The sequence below is a fragment of the Branchiostoma floridae genome, chromosome 5 (assembly GCF_000003815.2).
Source record: "Branchiostoma floridae strain S238N-H82 chromosome 5, Bfl_VNyyK, whole genome shotgun sequence".
Taxonomy (NCBI): domain Eukaryota; kingdom Metazoa; phylum Chordata; class Leptocardii; order Amphioxiformes; family Branchiostomatidae; genus Branchiostoma; species Branchiostoma floridae.
In genome coordinates, this window is record NC_049983.1 from 10,580,661 (window position 1) to 10,608,219 (window position 27,559).

A 27,559-nucleotide genomic window follows, 5' to 3' on the forward strand; every position below is an offset into this window, starting at 1 on the left:
CGGAGATTCGCCTGGGGTCACTGCGGATAGGGTACTATTCCAAATGAGGCACATGATTGCTTCTGACCGGGTTTCGCGTCGTTAAGAGGCGACACCTGGTCGGGAGCAGTCCACGTGCTCTCATTAACCACCTGTACATCCTCACCTGTGCATAGAACCTTTTATACGCCCTGCGCCTTTCATTCCCATATGTTGGCCGAGCTACGCCGGAGAGGTCGGACGGAGGTAGCTGGGGAGCTTTATAGAAGTAGAGGGACATGGACGGAAGTGACTTGAGGGTGTATGATTTTAAGTGGATGGTATAAAGATATGAAGAGGGTATGGAAAGACAGGCCTATGAAGCTGGGAACTAAATTGAATCCATAATGCGTCTGAACTTTGTGAGGTTTCGTACGGTTTAGAAACTTGTCAAGCGACATCAAGAGCTTGACACCATCCTGGAGATGGTAACAACACATCTTGAACTAGGAACATGGAGAGGGGTCTATTGTTGCGTTCGTCAAGCGCGGGAGAGGTGGCTAGGCCTGGTATACTTCTACCGCGGATGGCTTTGAACTCGGTTCCAAAAGGGAAAAGAGATAGGGCGGCAAATGATCTAGAATGTCTGGCGGGGTTTGGATGAAGTAAGATTCTTTTGGTAAGACACTGGATAGCGGGAATTGGAAAGCTGTGGTAGCCCGCTTTGGAGGTAGCTGGGATGCGGCGAAGAAGAAGAAGATGTTGGATGAGTTTAGGGCAGCCCACCGAACATTCGCTAATCCAGCCGCGGACAAGAAGATTGGTGTAGCTTTTGTCAGACCGTCCCCGTTGCCGTGGATGTGTTGCACAAGAGACGTGGGACGTTTGGGGAAGTAAGGGCACTAAAACACCCGCCCTCCCGCCCTTTTTTCCATTCTCTGCTCGTAGACCGTTCAGTGACCCTTCGGTCGACACTCCGGACTTTTTTGCCCATACCTTAACCTTCTTCCGGAGATTCGCCTGGGGTCACTGCGGATAGGGTACTATCGCCAAAGACTCCTTTGTATGGCCCCTGGTGGTTCGACCAATAGCTGCGTAGCAAGCTTTGTTTGCTCGGCTGACCCCACAGTCATGTGTTGAATTCGTCGTGGCTCGTGCGTGCAATTTTGAATGAGCTCAACAATGACCAAGACGATTAACGTCATCTGAAACAATGATATAGAGACCCCGGCGGTTTCGACCGCTACCTTTTTTTTTACTTAATGGTCACCACGTAACAAGACCTGAAGGCCACTCAAGGTTACGGGTTACATTGCAACTGTAACAGCAACTCTTCGCCCGGCTAGGTCAGAAACATCATGACTGAGACCAGCCCAATTGCTCACTATGAGTGAGGACTAACTAACCCATCAGGCGAAGCAGGGGTTACGAGGGCTGCTCGGGAGATTCCCTACCCCATTTTGACCGGAATGGTTTGATCCACTCACATAAAATATTGCACCATCATCACATGTGGCCGGTTCTTTAACGTGCCTGAGGTGTGAGGTCTCCCCATATAATTTGACACCACATTTATTCACTTGCAAAAAAATACATCGAAAATATATAGTCTAATGTAAAAACAATGCCAACTTGATTTCCAAGGTCAAATATCAAGATGTCATGAAAGAAAATGGATACTCTAGTGTTGAGTATACCATATTCTGTTTGCTAATCATTTGTTAATCCTTCCTGACTACTTAGATTTCATAATGAAAGCAATTATTTTTGGGCCAAACCTTTTTATTCGCACGCTCGCATAGAGCTAAAAAATAGATCAAAAGAGTAAACTTCAAAACTAGACTATCAGGTAAAAATGTTTTATTACAGCAATCTATGCGCCCTATATAGTTTATTTGTACCAGATATTCATGAACATACATAAAGGGTCAATGGTTTTCAGATACTTTTTTTTCAATCATTCGTTATTTATTTGAGGCTCCATCTTTTAAGCTACAACCTCAAACAAAATCTAGTCTCAATTCGACATCTTTAAAATTACTAAAAGGTTGTAGACCAAGGCTTCATATATCTTATTATCATATACAGTTTAATGTTATGGTTTTCCTGCATTTTCTTATTCAAATAGTACGAAATTTGATAATCATTCAAATCAGGAAAGTCTTGATTTTTTTTCCACTACGATATCATTACACCGCGAAAAGCTTTTCATTTTATTGAATATAGTACACACAATTTCTTTAATTACAAACTTAAAACACTACAAAATCCCTCATTTTCCCCTAACTCAAAGTCAAACCGGTGATAGTAAATTAAATCCTGCAATTCGTATGCGCTGATGGTTCGTTTCAAAGGCATCTTTAGCCAGAGTATGGCATTGTTGTTCGCCTGTGCCTTTGGATTAAGCCCGTTCTAGGATCCAACTGGGCATGCGCATGTCAAAGGTTAACAAAATAGGTCTGAACATTGAAATACAAACCGACCGATGTGGGCCATATATATATGATCAAGGCAAGATTTGTTTATATCAGGGGCATTTACCTTTGACCTGTCAATGCACAGTTGGAACTGTAAACGGGCTTATTGTTCGATTTCCTGTAGGTCACAACATTCACTTCCGGCAGGTCATCACCACCTTGTATGGGTAGGGTATGCAGGTGGTACCTCCAGCCTTATCATCAGGGGTGAGATCAGGAGGCCCCTCACCCTCAGGAATGCTGAAGCGGAAGTTCTGGACCAGTGCTCCCAGTAGGAGGAAGGTGTCAGCTTTTCCTACGGCTTCGCCCGGACATGCACGGCGTCCAGCACTGTTTGGAAGAGATAGAATATAACGGTGGTAGAACGCATACAACTAGGGGTGGGTACCGGTACGATGTACGATGTACCGGTACAAAACCGGGTTTTCTTTTTGGACCAGTCCAGGAAAACCGGACCTGAAAAAAGTCGGTAGACCGGATGTTGGACGTAATATTGGAAAATGAACAGATTGTATTGTTCTTCCATTCACACGTTTTGGAGACTACCAGTCGAAGAAAATAACAAGAGCGAAGTAGAGTAGAGTCTATAGTCATTTATACCAAGTTTAAAGACCTGATCCTCTGGACCTGATCCCCTGGACCTGATCCTCTGGACCTGATCCTCTGGACCTGATCCTCTGGACCTGATCCTCTGGACCTGATCCTCTGGATCTTCAATATTCCGACCGCACTAATTTTTATCCCAAAGTATTCGTCACCAGGGACTGTGGTGATCGCGTAGAAATACTGTACCTTGTGGCCTTAAACGAACTTGAACTTGAATTTCTTATTTTCTGCTTTTGAGGCCCGCCCCTTCTAACTCATGCTTCTATCTTTTGTCAAAAACGCCTGTCAACAAACGGTTGTCAGGAATAAATTGAAAATCGTCCAATCTTCTTGAAATGAGTGCCAACTAAATTTTAGGAAAACTCACAAAATTTAGTGGCTCTAGCGTACGCCGTTCTGATAATATGCAACTTGAAATTTGGCGTAGGCCTCAAAAGCCCCCCTCCCCCCTCCGGTCTGAATAGTGTTAATCCATGCAATAAACGGCCAGGATCATACTTAAAATTTGAGAAATTAGTCTACTACATATCTCAAAAGGTTTACTTACCTGAAAGGCATTAGAGCCGCAGGTTTGGGTACTGGTTTTCCGTTCTCATCCAAGAAACGTTCAGGCCGGAAATTGTCCGGATCTCCCCAGGTGTCAGGGTCACGGTGCAGGGCCCACAGATTCGGCACGACCCAAGTGCCCTTTGGAATCTGGTAACCTCCTGTGGTTGTGTGTAGGTTTGGATAGTTAAGTGACATGTAATACACATGTTATAACAATGATAAAGGTAGTCCCATAGCCTTTTACTATGGGCCGTAGGAGCCAATTTGCAAGAACTGCTTTGCGGTGGACTCCACAGGGGAAGAGAGCGAGAGGAAGGCCGAAAGAGACATGGAGGCGCTGCATAGAGAAGTAGGTGAAGAAGAGGGGTTTCTCTTTGGATGAGGCACCACGAGTTGCTGCCGACAGACAACGATGGAAGAACTTCCTGAAGCCTTACGTACCACTGGGTACAGAAGAGGATTGAGTGAGTGAGTGAGTAGGAGCCCAATCTTCTCAGACCTTTTATGCCCCCAACCGACAGGAACTAATTTTTACACCTGGCGGGAGTGAGGAAAATCATGTAAATCAATTGTAGTAGTAGCAGTAGACTGGTGTATCAAACAATACGTATAACAGTTCTCCTGGCAGCCGGGGAGGCTAAATTGCGAGGACGTATACAAGAATCAATCATACAAATAGCACAATTTGTGAACATGTTATAACAATTGACCATTTATAAAATTATAACAATGTTTTCCTGTTAAAATACTATTTTCAAGAAAGTATTAGGAATGTGTTGTGTTGTGTTGTGTTGGCGTGGACCTGGACTAAACTGAAGACGTGGCCCTAAGTGAAATGTTCAAAGAATTCTGCTTTTGAGAGGCTTAACTTCTAAAACTTCAATCTCATGTCATATCCCTGGGGCACACGATCGGCAGCATGACAGGATTTGAACCATGGATCTCTGGGTTCTGGGCTTAGTATCATGCAGTTAAACGTCACACGACCCTCAGTAGGCCAACGAAACGTTACAGGTACAGGCAACCACCTGCAAACACGTTGAAACTGATTGACCCTCCATTTCGGTGACGCTTCAGGGGATGGCATATTATTGTTAATGAATTTTAGTTCTCTCTCCACTCCCAGCAACCATTTCCACAAGTCTCTGAATCCAGTTTGGACTGTACAAATGGCTAATGCGATTATTCTCCAAGCAGATCCTGCGGTAGCATAAGATTGTATCAAAAGCTCCCAGATGAGTGAAGCCGGCTTAGGAGTGCGTTTGACTGATAACTCCCTTTGGCCAGCTATACTCCTTAGGCTGATACTATCTTATACCACTGGTAAATCTGCCTGGAGATTGTAATGCGATTAGGAGAAGGTCATACGAAAACAGGTTACAACTTACTCAGTGTTGTGTCGACAGTCGTAGCATGTGGCAAGGATAAGGGAGCAATGGATCCCATCCTCATGACCTCAAGTATGGTCGCCTCCGTGTACGGCGTGGCCTCACGGTCGGACAGCTCCGGCAGCCTGTCACGGCCCACCACACTGGCTAACTCAGCAGCCACCTTCTCCTGTATCTCCGGGTGGACAGCAAGGTACAGGATGGCCCAGCGTAGGGTAAAGATAGTTGTGTCTGTACCCCCTGAGGAGACATGAATAGTTGAACAAGATTCTTTGCACACAACCAAGTACCTTATTCCACCGCCTGTCACATTCCTCCGGGGAAATATGACTGGTTCACATTGAACTGCAGCATAGGTGCCGCTGCTGACAAATGCAGACCCAAACGTACTATAATGCTTTTTACATAAATATTTAATACAGTAAACCAGTCAGGCGATGAGGAATGTATACATGTAACACACCTCCCAAAAAACGTAAGTGGAATGAAATACTTTGGTGTGTACAAAGAATCTTGTTATTGCCACCACCTGTTCCCTCGCGCGATCGCCCCTCCCACTTGAGTGGTGAAATTTAATGAATAAATAAACAAATATTCAATGCCTTCTCAACCTGCTAAAGGTATTCATAGATTAGACAAATGGAGAACAAAGCGGTTGTCTGATATGCGAATTAATGACTAGATTGCAAAAGTAACAAGAGTTCGTAGACCTCAGGCCTGCATGAAATGTATTAGGTGTCTGTAGACCTATTGTGTATTTTTTTTCCTTTTCGTCCCTGGTTGCGTATTTTTACCGTGTTGGTTGTGCACCATGCAAAAGGCTGAAATTCCATTTTCAGAATGTGTAAGTTTGGGCATGGATGAACATTAATTATTTTGGATTTCTTAAGCATGTAACCAACCACAGTACCTTAAAGTTATTGAGACGACTTTTCCTACCTTTTTTGGTCTCAGAGTCAGATGGCCATAGTTGTTCTGTCACATATGATATATTCAGTACTGATATCTTCCTATTTCAATGTACTGACCTAATGCAGCTGCTAAATCTCCTTATTGTACCAATGATATTCATTAAAGATTTATTTCTGGAGTGTTATATCACTTGACACTGGAAGGTTATTTGCATAATTTGAAAAATTATATTTTTACAGTAGTTCCATAGACAATATGAATAGTGGTAGGCCCCATCCAGCAGCATTAGGTTGGTATGATATTTTGTTCAATCCGTCCAACTAAAACCTAAATCTCCTGAAGTACCTAAGCCAAATTTTACAGCAGAATTTACTACTCAAAATGTCCTTGTCAATCCCATTCATAAATGGCAAGCTGCTGGCAACTTTAAAAAGTTCAGAAAGCTGTCGTAGTCAGAGTGAACACCCAGCAAACATCCCCCCAAATCAATGAGCAGCTGCTTAGAGGAGGAAACAATTTCATCATATTTTTGCAGTGACAAAATGCAACAAACGATACCAAATTTAAAACAAAACAAAGCCTCTACCACTTAACCTTGCCCGTACTATAGATTAAGCAGGCCCAAAAATCAAGCAAATATGACTAGCCCCAAACTACAAATTACCTGCATACAATACGGAAATGGCATCCCCAAAGAAACAACAAGAAACAGGAAAAATCATACACATACCTTTGTCTTACACTCAAGCTCTATACATTTCTCCTCCACTTTAGAAAGTTGTATCTTCTGCTGATTGCCAAACAGGGTACCAGAACATTAAACCCAGTACTACACAGCTCTCAAAACACCACAAACTCGGACTAAGAAGCAAACTCAAACTGTACCTAACAAATACAGCAACAGATACTAGACTAAGTATATCATCTGGCAGGTCAGACACTGTTGATACAAAGTAACCTGATACATTGAAGGTGGCCCAGGCCAGATGATGGTTCTAGGTGTAAACTTAAAGACCTCTCAATCAACCAAAACAGATGATGGTTCTACCCAACCCAACCGTCAGCAACCAAGCAGATATTGGGGGAATGCCCCAACCACACCAAAACAGGGTCAACCTATACAGTATCAAGTTCAAGCACTAGGAGGCCCAAAATCAAACCTCACCACCAGGACACCAGCAACAACTCACGTACTAAATAGCAACACAATGGCACCTTGCGTTCCGGAGATACAGCGCACGCCCCGTGCCCGCACAAAAGGTAACCTAAAATGTCAAGTTCAAGCACCAAGGGCGCCAAAATCAAAATTGAGAATTATTCACCCATCGCCGACACATGTGCCAAATATCATCGCGCCAGCACCAACCGTTCAGAAGATATAACTCCGGAAATACCCCTCCCGGACACAAAATTCGACCTGCCGGGTCAAGTTCAAACGCGGCAAGGTCCAAAGTCAATCCTAGGCAACAGGCAACAACCCCCCACCCATGCACCAAAAATCGTTGCAATCGCGCGTATCGTTCCGGACACACAGCGCCAAAAGTGCCCCCAAAACACCAAAAATGCCACCTGCAATGTCAAGTTCAAACGCCAGGAGGCCCAAAATCAAACCTGAGTGTCAGGCCACCACCCCCAACCCACGGACCAAAAATCGTCGTGCTCGCACCATCCGTTCTCTAGATACAGCGCCCTAAATCCCCAGCTTCCAAATTTTCCCACGCCCGTGAAAACCATACCTGCATACATGCAGGTAATGATTAGAGTGAAAAGAAGGAAACCTTTTGCTTACCCCCAAAGATGTCGGAGATGGTCTGCCTGAGATGAGTGTCTGTGAGAGAGTTGATGTCCTGGATTCCCTCCTCCTCAGCATCCTTCTGAGCCTTGATCATGTGATCTGTGATGTCACGGAGGTTGCCTACAGTGAAGAACACAATCTTTTGAAATAGACCATGCTAATTACGATCTCATTTGTACTAATGAAACAAGATAAAACATTCAAATTAAAAGTACAAAATCTCTAAATATTTAATGGAGGTATGAGGTCTTATCTTTGGAGTCAATCCACAACGGTCTCCTGATTCCAGTTATGTCGGCCATTTTAGATTTTCCGGGGTCATCCGGGGTCATTGCACCAAAACGAGGCTAGCAAGGCCAAAAATGTACTACACTATAGATCTTTTAATGACTACCATGGCCACTTCCAAGAAACTCTCCATGTTTATCGGAATATCCCAAAGACCAATTATTTCTGACCATACATGGATTGCAAAGCCGCTTCATCCTGGATACTCAAACAAACCAGAGTTGTTTCCTGTAGGTAATTATTTATACCAGTGGTCTTCTTACTTGGGTCAAACGTTTCTCGGTGCTCTTCCAGATGACGCTGCATGATCCCCACATACTGTTTCGTCATTTTTCGGATGTTAGTTAGGGCTGTTGAAAGTGAAAACAAAATGTTGCTTTTTAAAGTGCTCATGTCACCAATGACATTAAAGCGTAACAGTTCCTGATTACAAGCAAGGTTTCATTTTGATTACAAGCAACCATTTGAAATCCAGGCAGTGTACGCTGATTGGATGTACACGGCTAAGGAAAGCTCATGAATATTTATAAGCAAGACGGGTGTCACCTATGTCACCAATGGCATACAAAGACAACAACAGTACAAAATTTACCAGCAAGGTTTCATTTGATTACAAGCAACTATTTAAAACTAGGCAGTGTGCGATTATTGGCTTACAACAAATAGGTCCAGATCATTAATATTCATACGGAAGACGAGTCAATGGTGCTGTACAAAGTCCTGAGAATACACTCACTCGGTGAAGGCAGGAACCGGAGTGAAGGGTAGACGTCAGCAAGAAGACCTTGCCCGACAATTTCCTCGGTGTCTTTGTTTATTTTCATCAGGGTGTTGAATTCCTCGTCGTCCATGGTGTACCTATTATGAAGTCATTTTTATAGACCATGTTCTACCAATCTTTCTCATATCTTTGACATTACTTTTATCTAAAATCAACTCTGTGGGCACGAGTCTGTATAAGGTTTCCGGGTATTTCAAGCAAAATATACGATTCGTTTTTGAAAGAAGTATTGACATCCACATTCCATCCGTGCACATTGGACAAAATGGGTCCGGATACAGTCAAATCTGAGATACGACCATATACGGGCGGATACGAATGGTATCTCGTATCCATCCGTAATATGGTCGTATCTCGCAATACGGGGAAAAACGGCCCATTTTGCTGTATCCGTACCCTTTTTTTCTAGTGGCATTGTCAATATAAAGTTGTTTTTTTTCAATTTTGACAAGAGTTACGACAAAGTACAACCGCTTCAATTACAATGAATTACAAACATATCCCCTTCGTGATCACATATACAAGTATGTAAAAGGCAGGTCAATACCTTACGCCGAAAGCAGCTGAACAGATGACGTTGTAGACCAGCTGATAAATGTAGTCTTCAATGTTTACTGCTTGACCCTCCATCTTGGTGAACTCAGCGATGGTGTCTTCCAAAGACTCGTGGACTCTGGTTTGTAGGTTCTCTCCCAATGCGTAACCCCTAAAGGTATACGTAACATAACAAATGAATAAATAAAAATGATCTTTATTGATACAACAAAAGTGCATTGACTTTCGGAAGGTCTACAGTACTAACGAGTGAGCTAGCTGATACGCTGTAGCTTTATTTTAGTTTTAGTTTTTTTAATCTTAATTGCTATGAAAAGATGACGAAAGGTTATGCACGCAGATGGCATTAATATAATTGAATCAGCATTGATGTGAAAAAAAGGCAAAAACTGATTCAAAATGGATGCAGATCACCAAGAGTTTGCTACGCCCTGTCTCAACCATACCTGATGGCACCATGGAACAGTTTCCGGTGCAGTTTCCACGTAGGGCTGTAGTCTGTGAAGGCAATGTCTTTTCCACCTTCAGAAAATATGTCCACTGCAAAAAAAACCACATATTTTATTAGCCACTTTGTGAAAAAGATGTCAAGTCATGCTTTAACTTGTGTCACGTTGGGTGGATATGACAACAAGGCCTCAACATATACTGTAACAGTATGAAGAAGGTATGCAAGTAAAAACACATTGCTAAACTGAAGAGCAAGATTCTAGCAAACTCAAGTATCAGTTACATGCCATGGCCACATACAATGAGACATACTAGAGTAAAGTAGAGTAGAGTTCTTCGGTTTGGTAGGAGTCTGTACTCCCTTGAACCGCTCTTCATAGACCGCTTCTTTACTCTGTGTCAGTTGACTGCCATGGCTGGTTTGTGAGGATTGTCCAGGGCTTTGTAGTTATATGAGGGTCTGCATGTGTGTGTGTGTGGGGGGGGGGATGTCTTGGTAACGCTTAACGGTGAATTCAGGGGCCCCGGTAACGCTTAACGGTAAATTCATGATGCCCGGTAACGCTTAACGGTAAATTCAGAAGCAGTTTCAAAGCATAACAGTACTATAACATTGACATGCATTCCTATTCATACAACGCTAGAGTAGTTATATCAATGGGTGAACATATATATCCGACTAATGACATGTGTGCAAAATGTGCCCAGAACCCGGAGGAATGACAGGGACAATGTCCATGAAATCTGTAAATTGACGGAGGCAGAGTTACCGGCCCGCCACAGAGACGGCGGCAGCAAATTTCCCGGAGGGATTGAACTATTGTTTCAGCACATGGAGCGCCAAAGGCGCGACGCACCCCAGGGGGGTCCGGGGGTAAGCTCCCCTGAAACCGGGTCGGTAACGAATCGATTAACGGTGAATTAAAATGGCTCGTAACGCTTAACGGAAAAGGGCATGAAGACCCCTCTTATATACTACCGGATGGTTGTCCAAAGCCTGTCAAGCCTTTCCTTGAAGCAGTGTACTGATGGTGCGCCCACCACCTCCTCCGTCAACTTGTTCCACCAGGGTACAACTCTATTGCTGAAGAAGCCCTGTCTTCTGTTGTTCCTGGTTGAACACCTTTGCAAGCGAAGGCTGTGCTCCCTGGTTCTTCCCTCCTTCATTATCTCAGTTATACAAGGCGTTAAGTCATACAGTCCATGCACGTATTTGTATACGTTAATGAGGTCACCTCTTAGACGTCTGTAGAGTAAGGTCGGTAGTTTCAGAGTTCTGAGCCTTTACTTTTACTGCCCCAGCCCCTATTGTACTGTACCTTCTGATACTGATGGCTATATGTACATTACTTACTTGACAATATCATCGGCCTGCCTGCAAAGTCCACTCCCTTCTTCACAAAAGCCTCCTTTACAGCATCCAGACTGTTCAGTATAACCACGTCCGTCATGCCCATCTTCAGGCTGAAAACGTCTCCGTACTTCTTAGCGAGGTCGGTGCAGGTGGTGTACATGTAAACGGGGCCAGCCCGTTTAGACTAAGTAGTTTGTATCCTAGGCTAGAGTGACAGTAATTAGCTAATGTGCCTAGCAACGCCCGGACTCCTCTCAGTACTCTGATATCCTCCGTCAGCTGGCCGAAGAAGGCCCATTGTGGGAGATCGGATAACCACTGCAATTAAGCTAGCCAGCACCGGCCGCAGAGGTCAAATACCAGGGTTAATAGCATAAGGGTTAAGGAACTTTGTGAATAACGGACAAACGCACGCAGAACTTGTTACCAAAAGTGTTAGGATAACTATTGAATGTTGACTATGTGACCGACGTTGTTGACTAATACTAGTAGTAGCGCTAGTCTCGACTTTGACTTAAGATGGCCCAACATTGTAACTCGACCGGAGCCGTTTGATTGACACCTTCGCCTGGGATCCCACGTCCGATATCTCGGTCACTGTGAATGGAATGTACGGAGTCCCGGACCGGCTGGAAGATGAGTTGATGTATAGCTTAGTAACCACGCCGGATCCCTAGTTACCGATCGATGATGTAACCGACATAGAAAACTCCAATGTTAGCGAAACTACGGGACGTTTCCCGTTTAAAACATGACAGAATTGTTGTGAGAAGTTGTACTCATAGTTTAGGATAGCAATGGCGACTGACAGAAGTCGGATTCGAATGTTAATAAGATTTCTTTGTGATGTACAGTGTTCTAGAGTGTCAGAATACCTGTTGCTCCTTCCCTCTCTCAGAGTTGGTACAGTCCAGAAAGTTTGACAGCTGCATTCGAACTTGCATTATAAAGTTTTGGCCGGTTGTGCCCAAAGCAGTTCCAAGGGGGTGAGTAGCCCGAGGGCTGACCGAGGCATAAGTTCACGACCCCTCCGGTCTGACCCTCAGGTGAAGCCTCCGAGGAGCTTTTTAATATGAAATTTACTGGTTTTCTTACGCTTTGCCATTCAATGTCACTTGAGTTCCGGACCTTTGAGAAGTTATTAGTCCACATTTACATGTTTCCTGGGCCAATCCGATTCCAAAGATTCGCATAAGATTAGCCGTATTTGGTCTTGGTCCAACCCAAAAAGTAGAGAATAAAAGGGCGACGCTCTGTTCCGAGAGGGCAGTTTTGCCACGTGCCGAAAGAAGTTGTGGAAAGATCTGGAAAGTTTGGACTTCAGTGACAGAAAGTAGGATCTGGACTTTGCCAACTGAGAGCGAAGAGTACTTCTGATCGTTGCTAGCGACGGCCATCACCAGTTGAGTTGTGAATAAAGTCGATCTCGAGAGAACTTGAACTTCGCCTTGCCTCAATCACTACGGACATCATAGCAGGGTCCAAGCTTAGTCTTGGCACTCTCACATCTGGCGCTGCGAGCAAGGACGAAGAAGTCGCAGAGAAACCGGGAAATCCATTGGATCGCAAGTTCAAGGCGGACAATAGGAAGGACAACGGAACCACAAGGCGTGCTGGAGGGAGCAGGCGCAGCGAAGCCCAATGGTCAAGACCGAAGTGGACTGGAGGTGGGTAGTACTGTTGTTTGGGGAGCAGAGCCGCGTTGCACAGTCTTAGCCCGGTCCTAGTAAATGAATAGGCACGTTTGTAGACAGGTTGTAGTCATGTTTAGGTAGCGTTGTGTGTGATTTAGATTCTGTGTTAGTATTAAATCTGCGGTTTTAAGGATATAGCTTGGATGACAGGGGTAGACAGGTTCTTTGAACCAGCACTGAAGATTAGCTCATGTTGGTAAACCCGAGCGGAGCACTATTGATCGCGGTCGCCCCGGGTAACGCGAGTGACATTTTGTTAGCCCTTGCTATTGCGGCACGACGCCAGTATCACATCCTAGTTCAAGGACAGGTAGTAAATTTTCTGGGTGCTCTATTCCGCGTGATCTGGTGCGCTCACCCGGTTGAGGTAGAGGACATAGGGAACAGGTTAGCCGAGAGGGGGGCGTATTGCTTAAAATATTTTCTGCGAAGGTCGGAGACGCCCCAGTCACGTGGCCGTTCGTTGGGTCATTGCCACTCCTACTGAGACAGTTGCCCGTGCTGAGAAACACGAGTCCGGGGGACCACGAACGAAGCAGCTATTATAATAGGAAAAAAACGGCGGAAAACCAAGTAGAAATTCACGTATATGGACATAAACGGTAATATGTCAGTCGGTCTGGGGGACGCCAGGGCCGAGCTAGCAGGGATACGGGAGGAGATGAGGTCACAGTTAGGTGCAGAGGGGGAGACCCCCAGGGTAGCCCCGGGGTTGTTCGCAACGAGTACGCGAAACAGGCCCGACGTGTCCGGGAGGAGGCCCCGGGTAAGGGACCCTTTGTACACACCAGATATGGGACCCTTGCCACCATATGGATACCTGCCCCGTACCCCGTCTAACTCCCCTCCCCCGCTTCGCAGACGTCGGTCCAGAACTCCGTCTCCGCCCCGGAACCGTTGTTCCACGTCTTGCCTGTCGAATGGCCAGCCCACGATAGTGGTGCACACGGATCGGAAACTGCCAAAATTCTCGGGGGCCGGCTCAACCCTTTCATTTGAAGACTGGTTAGATGAAGTAGAGGGGGCCTTGAACACCTGGGGGGGTACGCCCGAACAGAGGGCTCGCCTGATCTGGACGAATCTAGAGGGGGAGGCGAAGCAGGAAGTTAGCGTTCTGGAGCCACAGGAACGGGGGGACCCCCAGAAGATTTTAGACACGTTAAAGAGGGCATTCAAAGACACAGTTTCGGCCAATATTATTATGGGTAGGTTCTACAGTCAGAGGCAGGGGCCAGACGAGACAGTGCGGGCATATGCGGTACAGCTGCGGACCCTGATGCGCCGGGCCCGTAGACAGGACCCCCAAATTTGCGCTGACCCCGACAAGGCGCTCCGCGACCAGTTTGTCGAGGGGCTCAAAGATAAAGACGTAAGGCTAGAACTCCTGCGCCGAGTCCGTCGACATGAGACCCTCACGTTTGCGGAGGTGAAAGAGGAAGCTCTCGAGCTAGTGGAGGCAAACACCCGAGTGCGAGGTGTACAGGTGCGCGGTGCGAGCGCGGCTGAAGCTATAGATCAAGACGCGTCGGGCACCGCCACCTTGTTGCCAGCACCCGGGGGCGCCTCTCCAGACGCCATCTCGCTGATGCGTCAAGTAGAGGAACTCCGGCGGGAACGACATGGGCTTTTAGAGCAAAACCACTATTTGTCCAGGGTAGCGGGTACTTTGTGTAGCGAAATAGAGAATTTGAGGGGTCGATCTCAAGCCCAGGCCGGGCCCCGCCAGTCAGGTGGGCCGAATCCGCGAAGCCAATCGGGCAGTAGAAATAATAACGGGTATCGCTCCTCCGGCCGGAACCCCCGGCGCGGATTCACGGCGGACGGTAGGCCTATATGCTACTCGTGTAATGAAGAGGGGCACATGAGTCGCAACTGTCCCCAGGTAGACGCGCCTCCAGCGGCCGGGCACCAGTCTAACCCATTGACTCCGCCCAACTCAGATCGGCTCAATGGCACGTGCGATTCAGGACCGGGGTCACTAAACTGGCAGGCTCCGCCAGCGGGGGGCGACTCGCGGAGACAATAGCTCCTTCTTCTTATGAGCTAAGGGAAGAAACCAAGCCCCTGAAGTTTAGTAGCTCCTGTAGGAGTAGTATGTTTAGTTCTGCCGTTAGGGGGGAAGGGCACACGAGAGCTAATTTAGCCCAGCGAACAATAGGGGGTAGTCTAGAAGTTGATGTAAAGTTTGATGGTGAAGATGTCCGCTGTTTGCTTGACACCGGGTCCCAAGTGACGTTGATGACGCGGAGTTGTTTTGAAAGTAAGTTTGGAGTTAGGGGGGAGAAACTAAAGACAGACTCGTCTTGGCTTAGATTGACGGCAATGAACGGCCTGCCGATCAAATTGGTAGGGTGTGCCGAAATGGATATTCAAATTATGGGGCGCGATTTGCCTAAACTGGGGGTTCTGATAGTGGAGGATAACCCATCTTGGACTTTGCCTGCCATTGTTGGTATGAATGTGATCAGTTCTTGTAGGTCCGTCATAGCTGAAGCCATCGAGCGGCCAGACCCAGAGCAGATAGAACAAGCTACGGCCTGGTCTCGCGCCCTTAAAGTAGAAGATAAGTTTCAACGCTTTACAATAGCTGATGATGGAAGAGTAGGGTCTGCCTGGGCTCCACACAGAGAGAGGTTGGTTGTCCCCGCGGGGCATGAGATGATAATATTCTGTAGGGCTCGGACAGGTCCGAACGGGGTCCCGTACACCGTGTTAGTCGAGCCACCGGAAGCGGGCACCCTCCCTAAACCTATTGTAGTGGCGCGAGCGTACGCCGAGGTGAGACATGGCCGGGTGCCAGTAAGAGTAGCTAATGTAGCGGAACATGACGTAATCTTAGGCCACCGGGCCAGACTGGGGGAACTCTATGTAGTCGAAAAGGTCCCTGAACAGGAAGTAGAACTAGACGTCGACTCGACCGGAGATCTAGAGGCCCATGTAAGGGTAGTTACCAGCGAATCGAACGGAGATAGTCGACCGGGGGCTGACGAAGGGGACTCCCTTCCCGTAGACGTAGATGTCGATCTCACCAACTTGACGGAAGAACAGGCACAGAAGCTACGAGCTCTCTTGACCAAACACAAGAGCACCTTTTCTAAGGACAAGAACGATTTCGGCAGGACTAATGTAGTAACACACAGAATTCCAACAGGGGACGCCCCGCCGACTCGGGAGCCGTACCGCCGGATACCCCCGGCCATGTATAAAGAAGTGAAGGCTCATATCGAAATGATGTTAGAACAAGACGTGATAAGACAGAGTTCGAGCCCATGGGCTTCTCCAATAGTTCTTGTTCGGAAGAAAGATGGCGGGTTGAGGTTTTGTGTAGATTATAGGAAGCTAAACGCGCGAACGCATAGAGACGCCTTCCCTCTTCCCCGAATCGAAGAAAGCCTAGATGCCCTTGGGGGGGCCCGCCTGTTCTCTACACTAGATTTGGCCGCTGGTTACGGGCAGGTAGAGATTGACGAGGCAGACAGGGAGAAGACTGCATTTTCATGTCCCCTGGGACTGTTCGAGTTCACTAGAATGGCGTTTGGTCTCCAGGGAGCTCCCTCCACTTTCCAACGCCTTATGCAGCGTTGCCTAGGCGACCAGAATTTAGAAATTCTGTTGATTTATTTGGATGACATAATCGTCTTTTCCAAGGATGTAGACGAACATCTGGATAGGCTGGATGTGGTTTTCTCTCGCCTGGGGCAGTATGGGCTGAAGCTCCGGCCGGATAAATGCCATTTGTTCCGCTCGTCAGTCAAGTACCTGGGACACATAGTGAGCGAAGGGGGAGTGGCCACGGATCCAGACAAGACCGCCGCACTCCGGGACTGGCCGGTCCCGACCACGGTGCGGCAGGTTAGACAGTTTTTAGGGTTTGCCTCCTACTACAGACGATTCGTAGAGTCATTTGGAAAAATTGCAGGTCCGTTGCATGAGCTAGTGAGGAAGGACCAGCCGTTTGCCTGGACTCCGGCATGTCAAGCCGCATTTGACACTTTGAGGGAGAAGTTGATGTCCGCGCCCCTGTTGGCATACCCTGATTACTCCCTGCCGTTTATATTGTACACTGACGCGAGCAATCAGGGTCTCGGGGCCGTGTTAGCTCAGGAACAGGATGGGGTCGAGCGGGTGATTGCTTACGCGAGCAGGGGGCTCCGACAGGCGGAACGGAATTGGGACAATTATAGCTCGTTCAAACTGGAACTACTGGCCTTAAAGTGGGCAGTGACGGAGAAGTTCAAGGAACATTTGTATGGTAACGAAGTGACTATCTATACCGATAATAATCCGCTAGCCCACCTACAGACAGCCGTGTTAGGTGCAGTAGAACAACGATGGGTAGCTCGCTTGGCCAATTATAAGTTCACCATAAAGTATCGCCCGGGGAAGTCGAATGCAAACGCTGACGCCTTGTCGCGCATGCCCAGCCAGGTAGCTAGAGTAGGGGCGCTGATAGCCGAGGAAGTCGGGGAAGAGGAAGGGACGAACTGGTCGGCGTTGTTACAGCAGAAGAGTGAGACCAAGGTCAAGGGAATCCCGCCGGGACCCGAGAGGTTGGGTTATACCCAGGGGGGAATGGGTGCCCTACAACGCGAAGACCCTGTCCTGGAACGAGTCATACGGTATGTAATTAAGGGGCAGAGACCCAGTAATAAAGAGCTAGCCAAGGAGACCGCAGAAGTAGGTCGTGTGCTGAGGCAATGGAACCGCCTCCACATACACGAGGGTATGTTGTGTCGGGAATTCTGGGGTCAAGGGCACGCTAACAGTTTTCGGCAGGTCGTCCTCCCCGCCGCGTTGCGCAGGGATGCGTTTGAGTCAGTACATACGCGTCATGGTCACCTGGGGATACCCAAAACGTTGGGATTAGCCCACCAGAGATTCTTCTGGGCAGGCATGGACGCAGATCTGGCCACCTGGGTCAGGACCTGCGAGAGGTGTTGTTTGCGTAAGTCCCCTGTCCCAAATGTGAGGCCACCCTTGGTGAACATCCGAGTCACAGCCCCCTTAGAACTCGTCGCGATGGATTATTTAACTGTAGAGAAATCGTCGAGCGGGTACGAGAATATCCTAGTGATAACGGACCATTTCACTAAGTACTCAGTCGCGATACCCACCAAGAACCAGACCGCCGTGACCACAGCCAAGGCTTTGTGGCGACACTTTATCCTCCCCTACGGGTTCCCTAGGAGACTGCATTCGGACCAGGGCGCGAATTTCCAATCGGAAACCATCCGTGAGCTATGCAAATTGTATGGAGCAGAGAAGGTCTCAACAACCCCGTATCATCCCCAAGGGAATGGACAGACAGAGAGACTAAATCGCACCCTTCTAGATTTGCTAGGAACTCTAGAGGCCGATAAGAAGCGCCGCTGGCCCGACTATATCGCTGAACTAGTGCATGCCTACAATAACGCCCCGCATAGTAGTACTGGCTACAGTCCCTATTACCTGATGTTTGGGCGGCACGCGAGGTTGCCAATAGATCTGACCCAGGGGATAGAGCCCGAATTCGAGGAAGGAGAGTCTAGTGTAGATGACTGGGTCCGAGAGCATCACGAGCGCTATCGATACGCCTACGCCCAAGCTCAACGGCGCCTAGACGGGGCCGCCGCCGCGCGTAAACGCATCTACGACAGGACTGCCAGGGAGGCACCGTTGCTTCCCGGGGAACGTGTGCTAGTTAAGAATAAGAAGTGTAGAGGACGCAAGAAGATACAAGATAGGTGGGAACGGATCCCTTATATCGTCCGAAAGCGGCCAGACCCAGACATCCCAGTATATGTAGTAGAACCGGAACGGGGAAGTGGGCCCCCACGAAAGTTACATCGGGATATGATGATCCCTTGTCTGTTCGGGCCGACGAAGAGAGACAGGTCTAGAGTCGCACGGGGACCCAGCAACAGGGCGAGCTCTCGGCGAGGTTGTCCCAGCATAGCTGAAGAGCCGACCGAACAGTCTGAGGGCGGCCACTCCGAATCTTTTGATGTGTATACTTTCCCCCGCTATCTGTTTCAGAATGAGACGGACGAGTCACTGGGTAGTGTCGAGCCAGTACAGGCTCCGACGTTTGTGACTGAACCCAGCCCCGCAGGTAGTTCCACAAGGGAAGGGACAGAGGACCCTGAGATCGATTTAAATGAGGCCCGAACAGACGCACCGTCAGCGGACGGGGAAGAAAATGACCCGTCTTTGGAACAAACGGCCGAATCGGCCGAGGAAGACCCGAATTCGCCAGAACCTGAACCGGTTGACCTCCCTAGATACCCCGTCCGCACGAACAGAGGCAGACCCCCAAACTGGTATGGAAACCCGATCTTACTGGGGGCGCGTGCCACTTATTGTCGGGCTACCCAGGCTGTTGCCCGGGCACTAAACGGTTTTCGCTTGTCTCCTTTTCTGGGTTGAAAGAATAGTTGATAAGTTGGACCATGGAACGAGTAAGGACATACGAGTAACGGAAAACCCTTTTGATGTTAGCGTAAATAGGAGAGAAATTCAGAAGCAAGGTAGAGGCTCGTCTTGCATTTAGTCGCAGTGATTGATGGAGATGGCTCGCCGCCTTCTGTCAACACCAGTGCCTGAAGGTGCTGCCAGACGGATAGAGATGGAGCATTGCAGGTTGCTTCGTTTATAGTTAGTGACAGCAGACGTAGATGACTGCGTTATTGCATTAAGTCGGCGAATCCGCGTTTGGAGGCGGGAATTAGGCAAGTTGTGTCGCCCAGGATAATAGTGATTAGCACGGGTTAGATACCCCAGGTGTCCCCAAGGCCGCTGTTCCGTTCGCGACCCCTGACCGTCTCGGCAGGTCAACCCAGCTAGTGTTACGTGGAAGTATCCCAATCCGGACTCGTGTAGATTGGCCGGGTGCTCTGCGGGCAGTAAGGGGAGGGGCAGTGTGGTCCGACAGGTCACGCTGGGATGATTGAAGATGACCACGAGCGGTAGTGTAATTGAGATGTAGAAAGTTGACAGTCGCCCCACCATGGCGTTTGGTCCGCCGCTGTTGCTCATGGGTGGACGTACCAAATCGGTCACCACCCGCCGTAAGGAAGTTGTGCAACCCATCGCCTAAACAGGCGGGATGCAAACTGACTAACTAGCGGTGACAGCGACGGCCAGGCGGGGGTTCGAGGTTCTGTCCCTTAGAAGTTGTGAGATAGACGCGTGGTCCCATAGACGGGGCGCGTCCGGAAATTCTTTTTGGACTTGAGAGAAGATGAAACCTTTAGTTTATTTGTGACGTTTGTCCTTCCGGAACACCTGATCTGCTATCTCGCTGCTCGGGGGTGAGTACACCAGATTAGGGACCACTCACAGTGCTCAGTTGTGTAACCCAAAACCCAAACGGGCGGGGTACAGGCGAAACACGTCGTAGTAGCAAGGGCAGTTAGGTGAGGACTTGGGTCACAAAAGAATGGCCAACAGACACGTCGACCCAGAAGAAGGGTGCGTGGAGAAGGTAGTATAAGGTACGAATAATCTGACGCACTCGAGGAAGCTGAGCATAATTGAGATGCTCCAATACCCGGAAGACTCGATGAATGTGTTCCGCCGGGCGAATTGTGCAGTAAGGAAACCTAGAAAATAACTAAGTGAAGAAAATACTAATGAACGGTACTCCGTCCTTACCTAGAACAGAAGAGAAAGACTCGAAAGACAGTGGAGATAGGTAAAGAACTAAAGAAAGAAACTATTAAGGTCAGGATGTTATGAGATACGTTACGTAGACAGCACGACAAGTGAAAAGAAAAATTGTGACGGAGAGCGCGGGGAGATATTTCTCGGGCAGAATTTTGCAATTACCATTGGTCACTACCACTGGTTGCTTTTTCTACCCTTCTTATACGAATAGAGCGAGGAAAGGATAAGGTTAGGAGCAGAATTGGTAAAAGATTACGTGTTATGAAGGATTAAAATAGAGGACCGGGTTGGGGCGTGTGTATGCGTGTGTTCTGTTTCTCCCGCTGCAGGGCTGCCAACCACCGGTCCAGACGACCGAACAAGGATCGCCGACGACGGCTGGGCATTGGAAGTTCCTCCTACCCCCTACAAGGTCCGTAAGCTGACCATCCCGCTAGGTCTCAACTGTCTGTGGTGAAGTAGACTGCTGTGGCAGATGGGCGCCCTCCGACACCGTGTGCTGACGTGGGCGTGAAGGAGACTAAGAGGAATGCTGATTTCTCGGACAATGACTAGTCTCGTTTGGACGCAGTCGCGACCATGGGAAGACGATGACGTCAATCATGTGATGAGGTCCGGGGACGCCAACAGCCTGCCGCCGTCGTAAGGGGCGGGGTTTCGTGGAACATTGATACATCATCATTTCTATTCCTCCCCGCGTCCGCCTTCGGGCCGTCTCCCAGCGATCTCTCGCCGGACACTTTCTCCACTGTGGTACTTCCCGACGATATGGAACCGCCGGAAAATCCGCTTCTCTGCTTCTCCCCGCTCCAGTCCTTAGGCGAGACTCCTTACGCCACCGAACTTTTCCGTATTGGCGTAACCGTTCTACCGCCGACAACCTTCCCAGTCTGCCATGGTACCAGTCTGTCTCCGGAGCTGCCACCAACGTTCGTCGTGAGTCGTTAGCTTCGCGTCGGTGGAATTCCCCCTGGATGGACATCGTATAGAGACCAACCCCGCCAGAACGGTCGAAACGGGGTATGATCTTGTTCTCGGAGCACTAGTGAGGACGCAGAGCCCATGGATTACGTAGCTGAACCCATGGATTACGAAGCAGAACACTGTTCCTGACGTAATGAACGCTATTCCTGACAAGGATCCCGTCATGAACGTTGAACCTGTGCAGAGTACTCGAGGCCTGGAGACGACGAGAGCCAGCCTCCGAAAACGAACTGTGAAACAAAAAGACATTCCGTGACGTAACCAATAGGGTAAGGTTAAGATAGGATAGGGTAGGGTTAAGATAGGATTAAGGTAAGGATAGGAAATGTGTAAGTGATATATGTGTTTTGACACGCGGTCAATGACCGAGACGAAGTAGTAATGACTAGATTTGTGATGTGATGGTAACAAGCGAAGCGTGCGGTAGTCCTGATAAGATAGTTAATAGTCGGGTAATCGGGTCAGGATGGGTGGCCCCAAGGAGGTAGCGTCCTTGCCTTGATGAAAGCGCTGAGTTAATGCCCAAGGAGAGGTGAGGGGTTTAGATAAGTTATAGCCGGGGTGCTCCCGCTAGGCTCGCAGTAGACCCTTGGAGAAGGTCACCGGGGTGGTTGTACACAGCACCCACTGTTGTGTTTGCAGTACGAATTGTTATTGTAGCGGGTCAGTGCCACTTTGCCTTGGTAGAGGCGATTGCAAAATAATTAGCAGTTTGTTGCAGTCCCAGTTCCGGATGATGTTGTTTCTCTCGGGGCTCCCTTACGCAAAATTATTTCTAACAAAGGGAATGGAGAACTCCTGTAATAGAATTCTCCATTTGTGCCAATGTCGGCGCCCGTAACCGTTAGGAGTGCTTCAGTTCATACCCTTTAGGAACTGCGGCACTTGTTGTTCTTCCGCCCATTCTAGAGGCGAACGTGATATCGAAAGGTTCGAATCATCGAAAGTTGCCATGTCTGGGTCACTGAACCCCAGCCAAAGCGGAAGGAAATAAATGAATCTGTCTCATACAAATTTTCCAGGTTCAGCAGCACGACTGTTCGACCCTAATTGAGTGTTCCAACGAAATCCGCTAGTTATTCTGGCCAGCTTGAGTCCTTTTTGTCCTGTCCATGATGTTGACAGTTGTTTGGATGTTTTACAGCAACCATTAGTCACATCTCCTTTGGTATGTGTGTCCTTGGAGGCAAGTGCGGTCTCAAGCTGCACCTTCTTCCTCTTTAGTGATGTTTTCTACAGCAAGGGTCAGTTATGGGACGAATGTTTTAAGCCCTTTATGAACTGTACCTCTGCCGCTCCTGCATACGTTAGGAAATTGATACAGGCAGTGACACGTGGTTCGACGTCGTCACCCCTGACACCAGAAAGTCACGCCCGAATGGCTGACTCGTACCGCATGTCTGGTGTCCCGTCTACTGGTCGTGGAGATCATCTCCGTAGTTAATTGTCGCTAAGGGTGGTCCAGATGAATTTAGTAAATGAGTAGTTACTGAAGTCCGAGTTTTCGACTGGTACCTACGGCCACACCCGTAGCCGTTGGAAGTGCTAGCGGCGATAGGGCGGAGAATGGTTGTTCTCCTTGTACCTCCGGTCTGGTGTACCGTCCTTCTCGAGAGAATCCCACGGGGTCATCCCCGCAAAGCTCTTGCACGAACGAGTGTAATGGCAGCAGTGACAGTACGTTTATTGCAGAGATCCTTTTCTGTTTGAGAAAACGACAGCCTCCACAGTTTATTGCCATTCGGAGGTGAAGAAACAATGGTGACACAGGGGGTAGGAAAAGGATGTACTGATGCCAGAGTGTGCGTTCCGAATAAGATAGTTAAGGAGAGTCATTGCAAGGGGTAGCAGATATTGGATGTGCCTTGATAATCGGTACCCATTTGTCCCCCGAAAGTAACGTCCGCTACGCCGGGACGGCGCAGGTTTTAAGTGGGGGGGTGTAAACGGGGCCAGCCCGTTTAGACTAAGTAGTTTGTATCCTAGGCTAGAGTGACAGTAATTAGCTAATGTGCCTAGCAACGCCCGGACTCCTCTCAGTACTCTGATATCCTCCGTCAGCTGGCCGAAGAAGGCCCATTGTGGGAGATCGGATAACCACTGCAATTAAGCTAGCCAGCACCGGCCGCAGAGGTCAAATACCAGGGTTAATAGCATAAGGGTTAAGGAACTTTGTGAATAACGGACAAACGCACGCAGAACTTGTTACCAAAAGTGTTAGGATAACTATTGAATGTTGACTATGTGACCGACGTTGTTGACTAATACTAGTAGTAGCGCTAGTCTCGACTTTGACTTAAGATGGCCCAACATTGTAACTCGACCGGAGCCGTTTGATTGACACCTTCGCCTGGGATCCCACGTCCGATATCTCGGTCACTGTGAATGGAATGTACGGAGTCCCGGACCGGCTGGAAGATGAGTTGATGTATAGCTTAGTAACCACGCCGGATCCCTAGTTACCGATCGATGATGTAACCGACATAGAAAACTCCAATGTTAGCGAAACTACGGGACGTTTCCCGTTTAAAACATGACAGAATTGTTGTGAGAAGTTGTACTCATAGTTTAGGATAGCAATGGCGACTGACAGAAGTCGGATTCGAATGTTAATAAGATTTCTTTGTGATGTACAGTGTTCTAGAGTGTCAGAATACCTGTTGCTCCTTCCCTCTCTCAGAGTTGGTACAGTCCAGAAAGTTTGACAGCTGCATTCGAACTTGCATTATAAAGTTTTGGCCGGTTGTGCCCAAAGCAGTTCCAAGGGGGTGAGTAGCCCGAGGGCTGACCGAGGCATAAGTTCACGACCCCTCCGGTCTGACCCTCAGGTGAAGCCTCCGAGGAGCTTTTTAATATGAAATTTACTGGTTTTCTTACGCTTTGCCATTCAATGTCACTTGAGTTCCGGACCTTTGAGAAGTTATTAGTCCACATTTACATGTTTCCTGGGCCAATCCGATTCCAAAGATTCGCATAAGATTAGCCGTATTTGGTCTTGGTCCAACCCAAAAAGTAGAGAATAAAAGGGCGACGCTCTGTTCCGAGAGGGCAGTTTTGCCACGTGCCGAAAGAAGTTGTGGAAAGATCTGGAAAGTTTGGACTTCAGTGACAGAAAGTAGGATCTGGACTTTGCCAACTGAGAGCGAAGAGTACTTCTGATCGTTGCTAGCGACGGCCATCACCAGTTGAGTTGTGAATAAAGTCGATCTCGAGAGAACTTGAACTTCGCCTTGCCTCAATCACTACGGACATCATAGCAGGGTCCAAGCTTAGTCTTGGCACTCTCACATACATCCTACCACTAAAAACTGGGCGATATGAATGAATTTAAAAACAAGTGAAGGAATAGAGTTCAGAACAAGTGAACAAGTTAAAAACAAGTGAATGAATGTATTTTGAGTTGGACACCAAACAATGAGTCATAGAGAAGAACGACTAACGACTTACATTTAGCACAAGGAGGTTCTTGATAAACCTCCTTGATTGGCATAAACCCACAGAATATCAACAAAAAGGTGGCAGCTTTTGCTGTGAAACAGGCGGGTTCCAGTGGAAGGAAACATGCATGACATAAGATACTTACAGTAAATGTTCCCGATGATTGGCCAGAAAAATGGTCCAGGGGGCATCCGCCATCGTTTTACATAGTCCCTCAACCACGTGGCCAAAACCAGGGTCACTAACCCCACAGTAATCGTCATCAGCCACATCGTCCTGAGGAAAGGTGGGGGGGGGGGGGGTGTCAATAAGGTCTTTCACACTTCCGTGTGCGCATGCATCCACGGTGGCAGGAATTGTGGGTATTGTGTCAAAGGTGAGGACCCTTACGTCTTATAAATATCTCTCGTCTCGATCATTGTAACATTTGCATAACAATGTCCAGACGTGTTTTGTTTATGTGTCAGGTGCCTTCACATACATTACATATACATTACCCATAATTTCTATCGCCACGCATGCGTACTCTGAGGTGTGAGGTGTATACATTACCCATAATTTCTATCGCCACGCATGCGTACTCTGAGGTGTGAACGAACTTATACATGTTATTCATATGACGTCATGCAAGCCCGTAAAGCACACGAAGATGTCTTTGCTAAAGCCCCCTTCACACGAGAGCAAGAATTAGTCGGAATGCCGTCATAATGAAAATTCTTTTCTACTCCTGCCGATTCCTGCCAATTCGTAGTGTGTTCCAGATATTCTCACTGTATTCCAGCTATTTGTGCCCGTTCGTTTGGCTGGCCCGAAATTTTTTGACATGTTAAAAACTGTCGAGGTGCATTCGAAGTGGAGATATATCGAATGGCATTCAAAGTGGATTTTAAGTGTATCTTAACTATTCTAACTGCAGCATGACCGCATTCTACGGCATCCCAACATTATTCTAAACATTCTTATCTCATTCGATGGAGAACCGAAACGGCAAGCCACTTCAAATCCTGTCAGAATGTGACCAAAAGAATATCTGGAATGCCGTGAGAATTTCTAGAATACATTACGAATTCCCAGTAATAAAACAGAATTTACATTCTGGCGGATTTCTGGCTCATTCTTTCTCGTGTGAAGGGGGTATAAGGTCCATTTTGAATTCCTACACGAATGGCTCCGAATGTGGCACGACTTTTGCAAATACTTCATTCCGGCTGGTTCTGCTTGATTCCTGCTAATTCTATTTCAGTGTGAAGGCCCTATTACTAGTTCAACGGTCTTAACCTGCCAATAAGCACAATGGGGGATTCAAATTATCTATGACGTCAATGAAAATCCAATATATATATACAAGTGTTTTCCAATCATTTCAACTTCTTGTCAACGGTCTGTATTTTGTCCACAGCTGCGGGCTTTGCAGGGATCATATTTCTTTTCATTTCACTTGGTCTTACCTCTACCTTGTCAACAATCCCCCATTCTTTATGTGTGGTGGCTTACAACCTGTCGCTATGCACTGTAAATACTGTAAATAATTAATAGGACATTCTTCTATTGAAACAGAGCATAGCTTTTTCACCTGTAGGTAGGCTTCGAAGCTTATTATAGGGTGTAAAGAGAAGCTACAATAATTGAAAATGTTTGACTTAAACTTTAGGGTACAATCTACAAAGTCTGTAAAACGTTTGTCTGATCGTTCTCTGAACGCCTAGCGGAGTTCATCATACTGCAATCAGTCGAGCTGTTGGTAACAGGATTCAGTGGACTGAATAGGAGGCCTACTTTAGTTATTGAATGTGCCATTTTAAGCATACGAAAATGTATTCTCATGTCATGAAATTAAGATTTGAAGGGGGGGGGGGTGTCGGAGTGGATGAATTTTTTTCCGTCCCAACACGGTAAATTTCCATCCAGCGTCATCCACTCGGGGACGGAGGGATGGGTCCTTTAGACAGTACTAGCACTGCACCGAACAAACATCAACTCATGAATACAGTCAAAGCTGACATATTCCCGTTACTACCAAGCAAAGCCACCACCCCGCCCCTCCCCTCGCTGTCGTGCACAGAAGGATCTCTATGGCTGTGTCAAGCGCTGTGACGCCGACCAATTTACAACTACCATTGAGGGTCGTGGATAAATACAGTACGTGTTTTCTGTGACCTGAATGTGTCAGTAAGCTGTTGTAGACAAACACCACACATCCCAAACACACACGTCCTGCGACTCCGCAGGCCAGTTAAGGCTAATATTTCTAGTCAATTCTGTACCAGAAACGTTTAAATTTTCATGCATCATCACAGTGTTAGAAACGTTATTCATAATCTCTGGCAAAGAGCTCTATTTTGTTCCATTCGGTAAGCTATGCAAACACAGTAGGCCGTTTGCCATTATACAGGTTTCTGAGGAAACAGCTTAGTGGTAGGGAAACATCATCGCGGAGAACTCACTACTAGTCAAGAATCGTGGATTTCACGTTATAAAGGAGTAAAAACAGTAACACAGTACGTTACCTGCAGTGTTGTTTACGAGTCCTCACGAAGGATCAAACCTGTAGAGTGGGTTATTACGGGAGATATGGTCAAAGTTCAAGAAAACAAAGCCAGCCTCCTTTGCATGATCATGTACGAACTCCTCTAGGAACAGTTGCGCTCTAATAAAGTAATACCAAAGTAACACTGGCTCTTTTATA

The 27,559-nt window shown here is 47.5% G+C and overlaps 1 protein-coding gene across 1 annotated transcript; it reads right to left on the reverse strand.

Annotated features, from left to right (window-relative positions):
* Positions 1-2,158: 2,158 nt before the first annotated feature.
* LOC118415560 (steroid 17-alpha-hydroxylase/17,20 lyase-like) lies at positions 2,159-27,559 on the reverse strand. Its single transcript, XM_035820245.1, has 12 exons — positions 27,381-27,559; positions 25,019-25,149; positions 24,730-24,743; positions 11,114-11,273; positions 9,756-9,849; positions 9,302-9,460; positions 8,710-8,831; positions 8,237-8,323; positions 7,680-7,805; positions 4,979-5,218; positions 3,589-3,748; positions 2,159-2,765 (listed from the first exon to the last, which is right to left on the reverse strand). The coding sequence occupies exons 2-12, from the start codon at positions 25,143-25,145 to the stop codon at positions 2,570-2,572; spliced, it is 1,485 nt and encodes a 494-aa protein (XP_035676138.1). The 5' UTR covers positions 25,146-25,149; positions 27,381-27,559; the 3' UTR covers positions 2,159-2,569.